This window comes from Somniosus microcephalus, chromosome 7, assembly GCF_052327205.1.
Source record: "Somniosus microcephalus isolate GS21.2 chromosome 7, FLI_Smic_1.0, whole genome shotgun sequence".
NCBI classification, from domain to species: domain Eukaryota; kingdom Metazoa; phylum Chordata; class Chondrichthyes; order Squaliformes; family Somniosidae; genus Somniosus; species Somniosus microcephalus.
Genome location: NC_140993.1, coordinates 71,069,822 through 71,088,527, shown reverse-complemented (window position 1 = coordinate 71,088,527; position 18,706 = coordinate 71,069,822). Strand labels below are relative to the sequence as shown.

Sequence of the window (18,706 nt, the reverse complement as noted above, 5' to 3'; positions counted from 1 at the left end):
ATCAATGTAGCCCCAAAACAGCGGCGGCAACAGAAACAATGCCGCAGGAAAATTAACGCTGGAGCACTCAAAGACCCCGCTAAGTAAGCCCTATTCAGCCTGCGCCTCACAAACAACTTGACGACTCCCAGTGATGCAGAGACACAGAATGCACACAGCATCTGGTCTGCACTCAAGGCCTCCATAATCAACACCTGTGAAGAGACGCTCGGTCACTCAACCAGGAAACACCAAGACTGGTTCAACGAGAATGACCAGGAGATCCAGGAGCTAATAAGCCGCAAGCGCAAGACATTTCTGATCTGGAAACAGCAACAGAACTCGAGAGCAAGAAAGCAGCTCTACAGAAGCCTGAAGGCCGAGGTCCAACAAAAAACTCGTGACCTAAAGAACAGATGGTGGGTGGAGAAAGCGCAGGAGATCCAGCAGCTAGCCGACAACCATGACGTGCGTGGATTCTTTAGCGCAGTCAAGACCATCTACGGCCCAAGCACCCAAGGCCCTTCCCCACTGCGGGCCAAGAACGGAGAGGTACTCATCAAGGACAGGGAAGCAGTCAGTGCCCGCTGGAAGGAGCACTTCGAAGATCTCCTTAACCACGACTCTGTCTTCGACACGAGTGTCCTCAACTCCATCCCGCAGCATGCTACCCGCCACCATCTCAGCACAACCCCAGCCCGGCATGAGGTTAAAAAGGCCATCCGACAACTGAAGAACAACAAGGCCTCAGGAGCAGATGGAATCCCCGCCAAGGCACTAAAGCATGGCGGGGAAGCACTATTGGCGCGAATTCATGAACTCATTTCTCTTATCTGGAAGGAGGAGAGCATGCCAGGGGATCTTAGAGACGCTGTAATTGTGACCATCTTCAAGAAAGGTGACAAGTCCGATTGCGGTAATTACAGAGCGGTTTCCCTGCTATCTGCCACAGGGAAAGTCATCGCAAGAATCCTCCTCAATCGCCTTCTCCCAGTGGCCGAAGAGCTCCTCCCAGAGTCGCAATGCGGATTCCGCCCACTAAGGGGCACAATGGACATGATCTTCACCGCACGTCAATTACAAGAGAAATGCAGGGAACAGCACCAACCACTGTACATGGCCTTCTTTGATCTCACAAAGGCCTTCGACACTGTCAACCGTGAGGGATTATGGAGTGTCCTCCTCAAATTCGGCTGCCCTCAAAAGTTTGTCACTATCCTCCGCCTGCTTCATGACGACATGCAAGCCGTGATCCTGACCAACGGTTCCAGCACAGACCCAATTCACGTACGAACCGGGGTCAAGCAAGGCTGTGTCATCGCACCAACGCTCTTCTCAATCTTCCTTGCTGCAATGCTCCATCTCACCCTCAGTAAGCTCCCCACTGGAGAGGAGCTAATTTACAGAACAAACGGGAAACTGTTCAACCTCCATCGCCTCCAGTCCAGATCCAAGGTCGTCCCATCCGCTGTCGTCGAATTACAGTATGCAGACGATGCTTGCGTCTGTGCTCATTCGGAGGTCGAACTCCAAACCATCGTAAACACCTTCACCGAAGCATACGAAAGCATGGGCCTTACACTAAACATCCGTAAGACAAAGGTCCTCTACCAACCTGGCCCCGCCACACAGTGCTGCCCCCCCGATTATCAAAATCCATGACAACGTCTTGGACAACGTGGACCACTTTCCATACCTCGGGAGCCTGTCAACAAGGGCAGACGTCGACGACGAAGTCCAACACCGCCTTCAGTGTGCCAGTGCAGCCTTTGGTCGCCTGAGGAAGAGAGTGTTTGAAGACCAGGACCTCAAACCTGGCACTAAGCTCATGGTCTACAGGGCAGCAGTGATACCCACCCTGCTGTATGCCTCAGAGACATGGACCATGTACAGCAGGCACCTCAAACCACTGGAGAGGTACCACCAACGCTGCCTCCGCAAGATCCTGCAAATCCATTGGCAGGATAGGCGCACCGTCAGTGTTCTTGCACAGGCCAACATCCCCAGCATCGAAGCTCTGACCACGCTCAATCAGCTCCGATGGACGGGTCACATTGTCCGCATGCCCGATACGAGACTCCCAAAACAAGCGCTCTACTCGGAGCTCCGGCACGGCAAGAGAGCCCCAGGTGGGCAGAGGAAATGCTTCAAGGACACCCTCAAAGCCTCCTTGAAAAAGTGTAACATCCCCACCGACACCTGGGAATCCCTGGCCCAAGACCGCACAAAGTGGAGGAGAAGCATCCGGGAAGGCGCCGAACACCTCGAGTCTCTTCGCCGGGAGCAAGCAGAAGCCAAGCGCAGGCAGCGCAAGAAGTGCACATCAACCCAAGCACCCCACTCACCCGCCCCTTCAACCACCGTCTGCCCCACCTGTGACAGAGACTGTAGGTCCCGCATTGGACTAATCAGTCACCTACGAGCTCATTTTTAATGTGGAAGCAAGTCATCCTCGGTTCCGAGGGACTGCCTAAGAAGAAGGATTTGCTGTAAAAGTTGACCAAATTTTACCATCATGCTTCGCGAGGACAAAGACTGGTTGCTGTGAGAACTTTGCAAAATAAACTGTTTGACTTGTAAGCTGTAAAAGCTGACAATTGTCTTTCAACAGATATGGAAAACAAGCTTATTGAAGTTCTGTGGGAACAGACTATTGACTGTGAAATCAGTGAAATAACAGAAACATCTTCAGACTATGGAATGTACCTAGCCTTGAAGGCCCACAGTTGCCTAACGGACTAGTGATAAGAGGGTCTGGGAAAGAACTGCCGACCATTATGCCGTATAGTTAGGGACACATACGCAGTGGGAGGGTTGCCAAATTTTGGGGTATAAAAGGTACTGTTTCAAAACATTCGGGGCTGCAATCGGGGCTATAGTCGATGGTGACCTGGTCAGTCATACATCTATCATCGTTGAATTGACCTCTTATCTGGTGAATAGTATGTATGTGGTTTTGCTTATAATCACCTGAGCTTAAAGTAAATGATTTTAGATGCTTGCTTGTAATAAGTACATGAATTGAGTAGTTTGTATTCTGGTAATTACTTGTAACCTCTTGTTGATTTTTAAGTAAAAGAAGTTTCACAGATTCATTGGGTTTTGTGTTGTCTGTTCCACGGGTCTGAACTCTATAAACTGTCAGGCAATCAGAACGTCTTACAGTAGTGCTGAGCTTTTTGACTGGCACGGACCAAGGAGCAACTTCCCCCACCTTTCTGGTTCCTTCTCCCCCACTGTAAGTGGTACGTGCCCCTGGAAGCCTAGAGGCTGATTGGGGGCAGGGTGGGGCAGAACTAAGTACTTACAATGGCTCAGTTGGTAAAGACAGCATGTGAGCCAAATAGGTTCAACGTGGGGCAATTTGTTTGATCTTAGCTGGGGTAGTGGCAGGGATGTTACATTTAGCCTCAACACCCTTGGGGTAAGGGGTTGGAGGAAGAGAGAGAGGAAAAAAAAATTAGCCAGTGCTCCTGATCGCTTTCCATTGCTGGAAGTGCGCGTGTATGGACTTTAGGCGAGGACAGTATCAGGCTTGGTTGTGCTGCCCTCAGTTAATTATCTTGTCGCCCCATACCCCATGGCTCACAAAGGCATAACAGCCACTTTTGTGAGGTACCAAAGGGTCACCATCACCATCTGTGGAACTGCACACCCAGCAAGGCAGTCATTACCCTCAAGAAAGGAGAGAAAGGTAGAGAAAAACCTGGGGAGGCTACAGAAATGTAAATTAGAAGAGAGAGGAGAAGAAGTTTCGCAGGCCTTGTTCACAGCTGGTGTGACCAGTTGATGCTTTCTTAGCCACTGTACTGGTCTAGTTTCTGCCACCCTGCCATTTCTGCCTCACCTTCACGTTGCCTCCTCCCGGAGTATGGTTGAGGTTGTCCAAGGACCCGATTTTCGACTCTTTGTTTTTGAAATCAGCCTTGCCAGTCTCGATCTTCACATCCCCACCACCTAAAAACAGTTTGTAAAGAAAGGTCTTTACGTACAAAAATGATTTGCTCCCCGACACGGCTGTAAATTTAGGATACGAACATACGAATTAGGAGCAGGAGTAGGCCACTCAGCCCCTCGAGCCTGCTCCGCCATTCAATAAGATCATGGCTGATCCGATTACGCCACATTCCCGCCTACCCCCGATAACTTTTCACCCCCTTGCTTACCACGAATCTATCTACCTCTGCCTTAAAAATATTCAAAGACTCTGCTTCCACCGCCCTCTGAGGAAGAGCGTTCCAAAGACTCACAACCCTCTGAGAAAAAATTTCTCCTCATCTGTCTTAAATGGGCAACCCCTTATTTTTAAACAGTGACCCCGAGTTCTAGATTCTCCCACAAGAGGAAACATCCTCTCCACATCCACCCTGTCCAGACCCCTCAGGATCTTATATGTTTCAATCAAGTCACCTCTTACTCTTCTAAACTCCAGCGGATACAAGCCTAGCCTGTCCAACCTTTCCTCATAAGACAACCCGCCCATTCCAGGTATTAGCCTAGTAAACCTTCTCTGAACTGCTTCCAACGCATTTACATCCTTCCTTAAATAAGGAGACCAATACTGTACACAGTACTCCAGATGTGGTCTCACCAATGCCTTGTATAGCTGAAGCAAAACCTCCCTACTTTTGTATTCAATTCCCTTCGCAATAAACGATAACATTCCATTAGCTTTCCTAATTACTTGCTGTACCTGCATAGTAACCTTTTTACGATTCATGCACTAGCACACCCAGATCCCTCTGCAATCTCTCACCATTTAGATAATATGCTTCTTTTTTATTCTTCCTGCCAAAATGGACAACTTCACATTTTCCCACATTATACTCCATTTGCCAGATCTTTGCCCACTCACTTAACCTATCTATACCCCTTTTTAGCCTCATGTCCTTTTCACAATTTACTTTCCAACCTACCTTTGTGTCTTAAGCAAATTTAACAACCATACCTTTGGTCCCTTCATCCAAGTCATTTATATAAATTGTAAAAAGTTGAGGCCCCAGCACTGATCCCTGTGGCACACCACTAGTTACATCTTGTCAATCAGAAAATGACCCATTTATGCCTACTCTCTTTCCTGTTAGCTAGCCAATCTTCTATCCATGCCAATATGTTACCCCCTACACCATGAGCTTCCACTTTCCGCAATAACCTTTGATGTGGCACCTTATCAAATGCCTTCTGGAAATCCAAGTACAGTACATCCACCAGTTCCCCTTTATCCACAGCACATGTTACTTCCTCAAAGAACTCCAATAAATTGGTTAAACATGATTTCCCTTGCACAAAACCATGTTGACTCTGCCTGATTACTTTGAACTTTTCTAAGTGCCCTGCTAGAACGTCTTTAATAATAGCTTCTAACATCTTCCCTATGACGGATGTTAAGCTAACTGGCTTGTAGATTCCTGCTTTCTGCCTCCCTCCCTTTTTGAATAAAGGAGTTACATTCGCTATTTTCCAATCTAATGGAACCTTCCCCGAATCTAGGGAATTTTGGAAAATTAAAACCATTGCATCAACTATCTCACTAGCCACTTCTTTTAAGACCCTAGGATGAAGTCCATCAGGACCCGGGGACTTGTCAGCCCGCAGCTCCAACAACTTGCTTAGTAGCACTTCCCTGGTGATTATAATTTTCTTGAGTTCCTCCCTCCCTTCCATTTCCTGATTTACAGCTATTTCTGGGATATTACTTGTATCCTCTATAGTGAAGACCGATGCAAAATACCTGTTCAATTCAACTGCCATCTCCTTATTTTCCATTATTAATTCCCCAGACTCACTTTTTATAGGACCAATCGCTCACTTTGTTAACTCTTTTCTTTTTTAAATATCTATAGAAACTCTTACTATCTGTTTTTATATTTCTAGCTAGCTTTCTCTTGTATTCTAATTTTTCTCTCCTTATTAATCTTTTAGTCATTTTTTGCTGTTTTTTATATTCTGTCCAATCTTCTGACCTACCACCCATCTTTGCGCAATTATATGCTTTTTCTTTAAGTTTAATATCTTTAACTTTTTTAGTTAACCACGGATGGTGGGTCCTCCCCTTGGAATTTTTCTTTCTTTTTGGAATGTATATATTCTGTGTATTTTGAAATATCCCCTTAAATGTCTGCCACTGCAACTCTATTGACCTATCCCTTAACCTAATTTGCCAGTTCACTTTAGCTAGCTCTGCTTTCATGCTCTCATAATTGCCCTTGTTTAAGTTTAAAATACTAGTCTTGGACCCACTCTTCTCTCTCTCAAACTGAATGTAAAATTCAATCATATTAGGATCGCTGCTACCTAGGGGCGCCTTCACTATGAGGTCATTAATTAATCCTCCTTCTTCTATCTCGTTGCACAATACCAGGTCTAGTATAGCCTGCTCTCTGGTTGGCTCCAGAACGTGCTGTTGTAAGAAACTATCCCGAAAACATTCCATGAACTCCTCATCTATGCTACCTTTGCCCATCTGATTTTTCCAGTCTATATGTAGATTAAAATCCCCCATGATTATTGCCGTACCCTTCTGACAAGCTCCCATTATTTCTTCCTTTGTACTCCATCCTACCATGTGGTTACTGTTAGGGGGCTGTATACCGCTCCCACAAGTGACTTCTTGCCTTATTATTTCTCATCTCTACCCAAACCGCTTCTACATCCTGGTTTCCTGAACTTAGGTCATTCCTCTCTATTGTGCTAATACCATCATTAATTAACAGAGCCACCCCTCCACCTTTTCCCGCCTTCCTGTCCTTCCTAAATGTCATGTACCCTTCAATATTCAGGTCCCAATCTATGTCATCCTGCAGCCATGTTTCTGTAATGGCTATCAGATCATATTTATTTATTTCTATTTGCGCCATCAGTTCATCTGTTTTGTTTCGAATGCTATGTGCATTCAGATGCAGAGCCTTTAGTTTTGTCCTTTTATTATTTTTGTAACCAGTCCAAAGATGTGCGGGTTAGGTTGATTGGCCATGATAAAAATTGGCCCTTAGTGTTAGGGGGGATTAAATATGTGGGGTTACGGGGATAGGGCTTGGGTGGGATGGCTGTCGGTGTAGGGACCGGGTGCTAGGGTTTGGATGATCAGCCATGATCTCGTTGACTGGCGGAGCAGGCTCGAAGGGCCGAATGGCCTACTCCTGCTCCTATCTTCTATGTTTCTTATCTGTTGATTTACTCTTAGATTTGTACTCTCTATCCCTTCCGGTCAGGATAAATTTCAAAAACATAAGTAAAACAGAGAGAAGTTGTGGGTGCAACCAGGTAGAGATGGATATAGAACCTGCTTGCAGCTTCTGTTGAATGCGGGGGGGGGGGGGGGTGGTGGTGTTGGAAACAGATGATTTAAGTGATGAGGCAGGTTGGGAGGGGGGAGAGGTGAATTAAATTTGCAATGCTTGCATCTGTATACCACCTTTTAGTTTGTAGTGTCTCAAAGTTCTTTACAAAATGAATTATACTTGAAGGGTACCGACTTATATAGAAAGCACAGCAACCATCTACGCCAGCAGCATCCAACAAACAGTAATAAAACAAATGATTGCATTTTTTTTGTTAGTGTTGCTTGAGGGAGGAATGTTGGCTAGGACACCACGAGAGCTTCCTGCTCTCCTTCAAATTAACTGCTGCAATAGACAAATGGGCCCCGATTTTGAACATCAAATTCGTAGGAAAACACCACCAACAATGCAGCACTCCCTCAGCACGGTGCTGGAAAGGCAGTCTAGATTAGATACTCCAATCCTGGAGTGGACGTGAACCCACAACCTAGTCCAAGATGGCACACCATGTTACAGATGGATTATTAAGTAAATCCATCACCTGCTCTAAGTTATACAGGCTAAGCAGTCCCAATTTCGGATCAAAATCTGTGTCAAGTTAACTGACCTCTACAAGGCAGCAGCTGGGGCACTAATTGTCCTCAGTGTGGCTAGGATAGGGAGCTGGGGAGGAAGTCAACCAAAATTCTAGCTCCCGATAGCTAACCAAAGACCCATGCTAAGAAATGTACATGGATGTCGAGTGAGAACAGGACTGGGCATGACTGTGTTGCCTCCCATATAGTCAAATATTATGTTGACCCTAGTCTCACACATGATGAACGGCCACTTGAGTGAGGTACCAGAGTACTACCTGTACCCAGGGAACTGTACCTAGGCAAGATCAGCACCCCCAGGAGAGGTGAGGGGTGGTGGGGAAGCAAAATCTCTATTAGTGAAGCAACAAATCTCAGCTTAGAATAAACAAACCAGTGCTGGCAGCATCCTGGGTTCAATCTGCAATCCTCTTCACATAGTTGGAGTAGAACAAATGAACAAAACTGGCCTTTATTCAAATCCCACACCAGGAGTTGAGCACATAATCTCCTGTGCAGTATTGAGGGAGTGCTTTGCCGGAGGTGCTGCGTTTTAGATGAGACATTAAGCCAAGGCCACGTCTGTTCAAATGGCTCAGGTGGGCTGTAAAAGATCCCATGGCTCTGTTCAAAGAAGAGCAGGGAGCTCTCCAAGTGTTCTGGCCAACATCCCTTCCACAACCACCGTCACCAATAACAGATTAAAAGGTCATTCATATCATTGCTGTGCATTGGACCTTGTGCGGGACAGACACCATATTTGCCTACAGAACAGTCACTGCACTTCAAAGTAATGCATTGGATGTTTGAGAGGTATGATGAGGTGATACCTAAATGCAAGGCTTTCATTTTCAATTTTTGGGTTTATTTTTTTTGGAATATATTAGTAGTACCTGCTTTGTATTTTAGATTAGTCTTGGATCCATATTTTGACGATGCACGGTTTGTGTCCACCTTCGTTTTTGGAATTTGCACCTAAAAATTGGAGAGTTTAACAAAATACAAATATATCAATGGTCAGTACCCTTAAGACGAAGAAGAAACAAGAACCATATCAGCAACTGATGCACTTCATCAAGGCGCATAAAATATTAAACCGCATAATGTAAATCCAGAACGTTACTTCCAATTAAGCCAGAAAACTATGCCCAGAGGACATAAATAGAAATTAGACCCATCAGGAAGAACTTTTTTTATCCAAAGGCTGATGAATGTTTTGAATAATTTACCGAGCAAGGTAACAGCAATAAAAACACTACAGTCATTCAAAATATGAGAGAATAAATGTACAAGAGATAGGTTTTCACAGTCTGGGTACGGTAGAGTAGTGGTTATGTTACTGGACCAGTAATCCAATTGGTCTGGATTCAAATCTCACTATTTGAGTTCAATTAAAATAAAGAGCTGGTCTCAGTAAGTGATCATGAAGCTGTCTGATTATCGTTAAAAACTCAACTGGTTCACTAAAATCCTTTAGAGAAGAAGCCTGGTCTGGCCTATATGTGACTCCAATCCCACACCAATGTGGGTGACTCTTAACTGCCCTCTGAAGTGGCCTAGCAAGCCACTTTGTTGTACCAAACTGCAAGGTGGCCCATCACCATCTTCACAGGGCAACTAAGGACAGGCAATAAATACGGACCATGCCAGCACCGTTCCCGAAAGCTGTGCTTTGTTCTGCGTGGCCTGTTTCTTTTAATGCACAATCCTTTTAAATTTCTGCGCATGCGCGGTATTTACAATGGAAAAGACAGTGAGCGGCCTGCACGGGATCTTGCAGATTGCTGCGCCGCTTAGAGGGATCATTGCCCGTCAGTGACACCCACAGACCGAGAATGAATTTTTAAAAAAGTTTGAATGGCCTTTTCACACCAATGAACCCAACCCTATATTGGGTTTAACAGAGTGCCAGAGCCATTGGCTCTCAATGCATGGCTCTTGTGCAGCCAATGACACCTCGCTAGGATACAGTTCTAAGCGTGTTGATGGTACCTTGCCAAATTGGCCATTCGTCATGTCAGCCTAGCGAGCTTCACTAGGCTATTCAACATTAGGCATCCTGTCCTCACCGGACATGAGCACATTCATTTTCCAGCAAAGCTGGAGTGAACCTGCTGGCTTTAGTAAATCCAGGAAATTTACACTAGGGTTGCTGTCTGGAGCCAGGACTTAGTGTCCCACTAAACCCAATATATAAACAGGTATTACTTATGTCTGTGACAAGTTGGCACAGAAAAAAATGATAATGAGCTCAAAGGGTCCAAATGAAGGCACTGTTACACAGTCACTTGTGGACTGCTGAGAATGGTCTTGAATATTAGTCCTGTGGAAATGATGTGCAAAGTATTGAAGAGGAGCGAGAGGGGAATTCTTTCAGAATAAGGTCAGCCACCACTATGGTAATTCAGATTGACAGCAGTGGCTGCGATTTAAAAAGAAATCAAAACACAGGAGTCAAAACAAAAATTTACAATGAAAGGCCAAGCACAATAAGCTGAAAGGTAATTTGAATATTTTTTTAAAACTCACATAACGTCTGTTGGTTCCACTGTGAGCTCTAGAGCTGTTTTCTGATTGTGTATGGCTCTTGTGTTCATTTTGTTACTGGTTCTTGAAAAATGCATTTTACCCAATGATTTAAAACCATTTTTTGTTTACATTAAGTAGTGTTTGCACAGGTACATGTGCTTAGGTGAACCACCATTTCCACAGACCAGTTGGTTGACTTCCCACTGACCTGTTCCTAATGAATGCAATCTATTTTTCCTGACCAATTCTCTCCTTCACCCTGAAGAGGTGACACCTCGCTAGGATACAGTTCTAAGCGTGCTAAGTTGTCGATGGTACCTTGCCCAAGTGGCCATTCTTCATGTCAGCTTAGCGAGTTTCATTAGGCATCCTGTCCTCACCTGATGTGAGCACATTCATTTTCCAGCAAAGCCCACTGGAGGGCGATCAAGAGCTAATTTCTCTCCCCCCCACCCCCCCACCGCCCCCCCCCCCACTTAGACCAAGGTCATTGAGGTCAATTATATGCACAGACAAAATAACGATCCAAGAGTCTTATACGTAAATTAGTTTATATTTTCCAGTTTTGCCCTGTGAGTCTATCCCAAATGAGCCAAATGGCCTCCTTTCCAGTTCCTAAATGCCATAAACTGAAGCCTTGATCTCCATCTCCGACAACATGGCATTGGTAACTGCTTCCACAAAGGACAAAAGCACAAGTTTATTCAGTAGAATACATGAAACCAGTGCAGTGATCAGCATCATTTGTAACATCCCCTCCCCCAAACTCCAAAAAAATGCCCAAATTCTAGGAGGGGATGCAAGATGGCAAACATACCCAAAAAAAACAATAGAATGCACAGAGGTACAATAACAAATACACCATGTTCACTCAAATAGATGACTAGAAATTTAGGTCACTCTTTGGGGGTTGAAAGCAGGGCATAAGCTTCAATCCAGGTCCAGGTGGCAGGAGGGAACACTCACTTGTTCCTGGCCCAGTCACATTCTCCCATCTATGATCTCTCCCTCCTTGTCTGTGCACAGCAGTGGCAACACATGAATACTGAAGGCAAATTTCCTGGAGTGCAGTGACTGGATATTACACCTGGATCATCAATTTCTCCCCACCACTGCAGATTGTTGGCTAGAAAGTAAGGTTGTCACCTTATACACAAGTATATGATAGGGAAACCCATTTAGATACGAGTCTGGGCAGCTCCCAGAGCTGACCGGCACTACACTAAGGGTAACTTTACATAACCCGATTTTTCCACAGCTAAGATTATAAACTCTTTTCAGATCATTTTGGTTTTTTAAAAAAAAGCTTCAGAAGTACCAACAGATAAACAGATTTTTTAAAAATCCTCCAGTAGAAAACCACAATGGAAGTCTGATTTTTTTTTTATTGAAGAGGTGGAAGAGCAAAAGTAACTCTTAATTGAGAGTACAGGGGCATCAGACAAGGCTTGCTGGCCTGCCAGAACTTGGCGTGATCATCTGTTACCATTCAGTAATCAGTACACTCACTGCCTCTGGGCCTTTGTATGTATAAGTACGATACTCGGGCAGCAAATATGTGCAGAAATGGGTGGAATATTGCACCATGCCAAACCACATATCCTAGCCATGACCACTCATCGCTCTCTGGGGAAATGCACACTACAGGAATGCACACAGTAGGGCTTTCTGGTCATGCGATTGAGAACCACAGCTGACCCATCTCTGCTTAGCTACTATTTAAAAAAAGAAATTGTGCTTGGGAAGAGAGCAATGATGGCAAGGTTGCTTTTATTCCCCATCCATAGTTGGGTTCAGAAGTTAGTGGCGGGCCTTCTATGTAAACTGCTACAGTTCTTACAACTGAATAACACTTCAGAGGGTGTCGGCCAGACTGGATAAGGATAGCAGGTTCCCTTTGCTGAAGGACATTGCTAGCTCACAAATAACCAGATTTATTTAATTAAATTTCACACTTGCCATGGTGGGATTTGAAGTCATGACCTTTGGGTTGCTAGTCCCCTACCAAAACCACCACACCACCATATTCATGGTAAAAGTTACATTTCTACCAAATTCAGTCAATTCTCTTTCCTCCACTCCTCAAGACTTCGACAATTACTGGAGTTGGTTCCCACAGACGGCAGGTGCCTCTCAATGTCTCACCATTCTCCTGTGTGAACCTCAGCAGCGCCATCGTCTGGGATGGGGCATCTCAGTCGAGGCCGATCCTACCGCCACACACAAGTTCCCAGCAGGAGTTGAGTGGACAGTGATTAGGGATGGCAGTGTGTTGAACAGTAGCTTCCCCAATACTGCTAACGTATCTAAGATCAGCCAGCTCAACACAGATGAGGCATTCAATCAGAGACCGAGTCGGCCACTCCCCTCTTCTTTCCGTGCTGCTCGCCTGGTGGAAGTACTGTGTGAACCAAGTCCAAAGTAGCAGAAGAACAGCGAATGACTTATTTAGCAGTGGACATGCTAAAAGGCAGCTGTAGGATTTAACAGATTAGTATCCCTGCACTCACCCCGTTAATGTGTTCACACCACGACATACAGCAGCCTTGGCATGGAAATGCAGTGCTGTCACTAGGATTTCAGTAAAGCAGGAGTGTCCAAGCCTTTGTCTTTGTGGGATACTTGGGTGTATACCATGGAGCCTCAGAGACCACCGTAAATTTAAATCTATGCTCCTGTTAATTTGTGTACATCTAATCATAGAATCTTACAGCACAGAAGGAGGCCATTCAGCCCATCGCGCTGACTCTTCGAAAGAGCTATCCACTTAGTCCCACTCGGCCGCTCTATCTCCATCGCCTTGAAAGTTGCTGATTCTAACAGGTCTGATTTAGGATTGATCCACCAGCACTAAGGACAGTTCTTTCCTGGCCTCCAGGCCCACAAAATTCTAATAGAGCAAACCAGCAAATAAGAAATACAAGGCTTTGTGAGCTGGAGTGGCAGGGTTCAAGGGCTGCATTGGCCAACAGGCTGTAGTCAGGACACCCACCCAGTGTAAAGTGTGTGAAATTTTAATACCGTGTCCACTGGAACTGTCTGTAGGCTGTATTTGGAGTTGTACAATATTAAGGTGTGGCACTGTAGGTTACAGATCCGTCACTAGCGGTGGTTGCAGTGGTAGGTGATGAATTAACTCATGTTGTCTGATACACTTCTTGTAAGTGCAACTTTTTCCTACATTATATTGGTACTAAAAGACTAAATAAGCCGAGTGACAGCACTGAAATGGAAGGAGGTTAGTTTAAAGAGAGCCCAAAAGCCAATACTCACATTGCCACCACCAGGAACATGCTTAATGTTATCCTTGGAGCCACACTTTGACTGCACATGACTGTAGTCAAGTTTTTTGTTCACAATCTGGACCTAAGACACATTGGAACAAATCAATTCTAGATCAGTTTACTTTTTAATAAAGAATTCAAAAGGTGTTGTTGAGGTTCCTCTACGGTGTGTGTGACGACTTACAAGAGTGTTAAAGATTAAAATCCTCAAGAGAAATTTATGTCGAGAAAAAAAATCAGTTCAGTTAAGCAGATGTTACAACTATACCAACAGCAGTACCAGTTATAAATCACCACGCTGCATACTACAAGAAACAGGAAGATCATCAGATTGGGAAAAACAGAACCTTCAATGCAAGAAGAGCAAAGACCAAAAATAAAAGGAATGGGACAATTTAAAGACAGGTTTCATTCAATTATTCGTTTAAATTGCCCCTCTCTGGCTATGTCCAGGTTTGGGAATGGCCCTCCCTGGCTCAGGTTTACATAGAAACATAGAAGATAGGAACAGGAGTAGGCCATTCGGCCCCTCGAGCCTGCTCCGCCATTTAATGCGATCATGGCTGATCATCCAAATTCAGTACCCTGTCCCTGCTTTCTGCCCACAGCCCTTGATCCCTTTAACCTTAAGAAATATATCCAACTCCTTCTTGAATATATTTAATGAATTGGCCTCTACTGCCTTCTGTGGTAGAGAATTCCACAAGTTCACCACTCTCTGGGTGAAGAAATTCCTCCTAATTTCTGTCCTAAATGGCTCACCCGTTATCCTTAGACTGTGACCCCTGGTTCTGGACTCCCCGACCATCGGGAACATCCTTCCTGCATCTAGTCTGTCTAGTCCTGTCAGAATTTTATAAGTTTCAATGAGATCCCCTCTCATTCTTCTAAACTCCAGCAAGTATAAGCCCAATCGACTCAATCTCTCCTCATACGTCATTCCTGCCATCCCAAGTATCAGCCTGGTGAATCTTTGCTGAGCTCCTTCCATGGCAAGAACATCCTTCCTCAGATAAGGCGACCAAAACTGCACACAATACTCAAGGTGTGGTTTGGGAATGGCTCTCCCTGGCTCAGGTTTGGGAATGCTCCTCTCTGGCTCAGGTTTGGGACTGGCCCTCCCTGGCTCAGGTTTGGGAATGGCCCTCCCTGGCTCAGGTTTGGGACTGGCCCTCCCTGGCTCAGGTTTGGGACTGGCCCTCCCTGGCTCAGGTTTGGGACTGGCCCTCCCTGGCTCAGGTTTGGGAATGCTCCTCTCTGGCTCAGGTTTGGGAATGGCTCTCCCTGGCTCAGGTTTGGGAATGCTCCTCTCTGGCTCAGGTTTGGGAATGCTCCTCTCTGGCTCAGGTTTGGGACTGGCCCTCTCTGGCTCAGGTTTGGGAATGCTCCTCTCTGGCTCAGGTTTGGGACTGGCCCTCTCTGGCTCAGGTTTGGGACTGGCCCTCCCTGGCTCAGGTTTGGGAATGCTCCTCTCTGGCTCAGGTTTGGGACTGGCCCTCCCTGGCTCAGGTTTGGGACTGGCCCTCTCTGGCTCAGGTTTGGGAATGCTCCTCTCTGGCTCAGGTTTGGGAATGGCCCTCTCTGGCTCAGGTTTGGGAATGCTCCTCTCTGGCTCAGGTTTGGGAATGGCCCTCTCTGGCTCAGGTTTGGGAATGCTCCTCCCTGGCTCAGGTTTGGGACTGGCCCTCCCTGGCTCAGGTTTGGGACTGGCCCTCCCTGGCTCAGGTTTGGGACTGGCCCTCCCTGGCTCAGGTTTGGGACTGGCCCTCCCTGGCTCAGGTTTGGGACTGGCCCTCCCTGGCTCAGGTTTGGGACTGGCCCTCCCTGGCTCAGGTTTGGGACTGGCCCTCCCTGGCTCAGGTTTGGGACTGGCCCTCCCTGGCTCAGGTTTGGGACTGGCCCTCCCTGGCTCAGGTTTGGGACTGGCCCTCCCTGGCTCAGGTTTGGGACTGGCCCTCCCTGGCTCAGGTTTGGGACTGGCCCTCCCTGGCTCAGGTTTGGGACTGGCCCTCCCTGGCTGTGTTGAGGTTCAGGACCCACTGTTCCTCGGCTAGTTTTAGACCCAACACTCTGGAAAATTTCTAAAATGTAACCTGAACATGAAAAATTCCAATTTGTGAATGAATTCCCTTCCCCGTGATCTGCTGTGTCTCAGCATAACTGGTGATTAAGGTCATCCATTAATTTTTTGTTAGCAGCAAAGCAAACATCAGAACTCAAATCATGTGCCCACCTCCTGCTGGGACTTGGCAAAAAATCCGATTTTCTATTAGACCAAGAAACTGAAAGAATTGAAGACCGAAACGGAGTTCTTTTAGGACAGTGACTGATGCACTATGGATCAACTCCAAAATCTTATGAACGAGTCAGAAGACTCATTTACAGAATTCACACAAACTGAATCATCTGAATGAGAAGCTGCCAGTAGTACCAGGTATCAGGTTAAAAATTAGGATAAAAGCAGTTACGAAGGGAAGTCAGGTGGAAATTTTTCACCTATGGATAATAGAGTTGTGGGATAAGTTACTGGGGAAGGACACTAAATTGGACAATAGGCTTACAAAGCAATTGGATCAGTTTCTGAGAGAGAAGCGATTGAGGGATATGGTAAGAAGGTGGGTAATGGGGTTGCTCTTTAAAAAGGGAACAGGACCGGTGTTTTCCTGATCCTCACAATTATGTTCTCGAGACCTGTCACTTCAGAGCTCTGATTGTTGTGGGAACAAACTGCAGCAGCAAAAGTTGTAAGTAGCACAACCCCAGGACGTTTTCAAGAAAACAAATTCATCGCAGTGTGGTGTTCTACATGAACGTAGAGATTTTGGAACACAGTTAAACAGTGGACTGAAAGGCACTCTTACTTTACAGAAGTGCTGTTGGCCCTGGTCAGTTGGTAGCACTGTTTAAATTAAATTTACTACTCATGCAAATCCAGTGGCTACGATGTTCCTGCCATGGGTTCTTGGATCTCACAGGTCTGTTCAGTAGGCATGGTGAGGCTTTCAGCACGTCAGTGCTTACATCGTGATGCCAGTGAGTCAAGAACACAGGCACACTACCTCAGTATGCGAGGACACCAGCACATGAACTGTGCAGTCATTTAAATGGTCATCGACTATATTTGCATCCATGCAGGTACATGGAGGCCGGTTCTAGATCACTGCATACACCAGAGACAGCAGCATTGATGATCCTAATAGTGGAAGCATTTAGTGTATCAGATACAAGCCCAGGAATGTAGAAAAGTGGGTATCAGTTTATAATTATGGACAATCCATGTATTGTAATGGAAGTGGCTTCATGCTAGTTTAAAAATCTCAGGTGGTGTTTTGCTCTTCCCGCTTTTCCTCGAGGCACGATCTCGTGCTGAGTGACGGTTCCAGGGATGTCAGTCATTCTGTTACCATGCCCAAGTACCCAGTCATCACGAGGCCAGACAATCTCAGCAAGCTACCCAACCATCTCACACACACATCCTAGCAGGTTGTCACTGGATAGCGTTCGGGAGAGGTAACCATGGCTGTCATCCCTCCAGTCCTCCCAACTCACCTTCCAATCGAGGGACAGGTAGCTACTTGTAATTTCCCCCCTCCCAACACACAGAGCAGGTTTATACAAAGATTGACATGCATGTTACTTGTTCTAGTATCTATTCCCAAAAGTACTGATGTCAAGATCTGAATTTTCCCTGAATTATCCATATTCTTCCCCTCTTCTCCTGCCCACCCTAAAAATAGCTAATCTATGCGAAATATTAATTATAGTCTCACTAAACTGCCACCGTCATTTTAATGGAAGGCTGCAGTGCGGTATATAATTTTACACGCAAGGCTGAATCTTAATTCAGCAGATTCCATCACTAATTCAGCCTCTAAATGGCTATTACATTGCTGCTAAAGCACCGTCTGGATGGTTCTACTCTCTCCCCTCCCCCCACCACACACACTGTGATGTCAAATCAGGCAAATGAGTGAGAGAGAAGGAGAGAGAGGGAGACTGACAAGTCTGTCACCTTCAAACACTCTAATCTATGCGAATCACTGCAACACAAACACACCCTACTCTTAGTAACCCTGATATTAACTGTTAACTACACCATTCAAAAATAGGATTAGAGGGAAACAACATAATTAGAGTCCTGACAGTATTTTTTTTTCAATCTAATGGTTTTATTTCCTTTCCTCTTGTAGCAGGACTTAAAACAACATCTACTGGCAAAGAAGCAAATCTGTCAGCAAAATTCAGTCTCTATCATCTTTGTTCTCTCAGTCCCAATTTATGGTATCAGTTAGATGGATGCTCCCTTGCTGGCTCAGCAACTATAGGAATCACGCGATGGGTATGCGGGTCCCCTGCTCAACGTCAGGTCTCTTAGCTGATCTTAATCAGTGCAACTGGTAAAGCACCCTTGGGCTAGGGATAGGGGTAGGGGTGTGGGGAAGGGAAAGAATCATTGCATCATAGAATAACACAGCACGGGAGGCCGCCATTCGACCTGCCGAGTCTGCACCGGCTCTTTCGAAGAGCAATCCAGTTAGGCCCACTCCCCCACTCTTTCCCCATATCCTTGCAATTTTTTCTCCTTCAAGTATTTATCCAATTCTCTTTTGAAGATTACTACCGAATCTGTATCCAGCACCCTATCAGGCAGTGCATTCTAAATCCGAACCACTCATAAGAACATAAGAAATAGGAGCAGGAGTAGGCCATTCGGCCCTTCGAGCCTGCTCTGCCATTCAATGAGATCATGGCTGATCTTCTGCCTCAACTCCATTCACTGACCCTATCACCATATCCCTTGATGCCCTTACTAGTCAGAAATCTATCGACTTCTGTTTTGAATATACCCAATGACTGAGCCTCCACAGCCCTCTGGGGTAGAGAATTCCAAAGATTCACCACCCTCTGTGTGAAGAAATTTCTTCTCATCTCAGTTTACCCTTTATCCCGAGGCTGTGGTCTCTGGTTCTAGACTCCCCAGCCAAGGGAAGCATTCTCCCAGCATCCACCCTATCCTTCTCCACTTTTTTTGAACAAGAGTGTAACATTTGCAATCCTC

The 18,706-nt window shown here is 45.7% G+C and overlaps 1 protein-coding gene across 6 annotated transcripts in view; it reads right to left on the bottom strand.

Moving 5' to 3' along the window:
* The window catches only part of LOC147114710 (uncharacterized), a 162,617-nt gene that overhangs the window by 18,422 nt on the left and 125,489 nt on the right, over positions 1-18,706 (bottom strand). For 5 of the 6 annotated variants that reach the window (XM_085992572.1, XM_085992575.1, XM_085992574.1 and 2 more), the window contains 3 exons: positions 13,637-13,729; positions 8,728-8,809; positions 3,827-3,936 (listed from right to left, as the gene is read on the bottom strand). In XM_085992572.1, coding sequence (XP_085848698.1) covers positions 3,827-3,936; positions 8,728-8,809; positions 13,637-13,729 — 285 coding nt within the window. The remainder of the gene's footprint in view (positions 1-3,826; positions 3,937-8,727; positions 8,810-13,636; positions 13,730-18,706) is intronic. The other variant, XM_085992573.1, reaches the window with a different exon arrangement.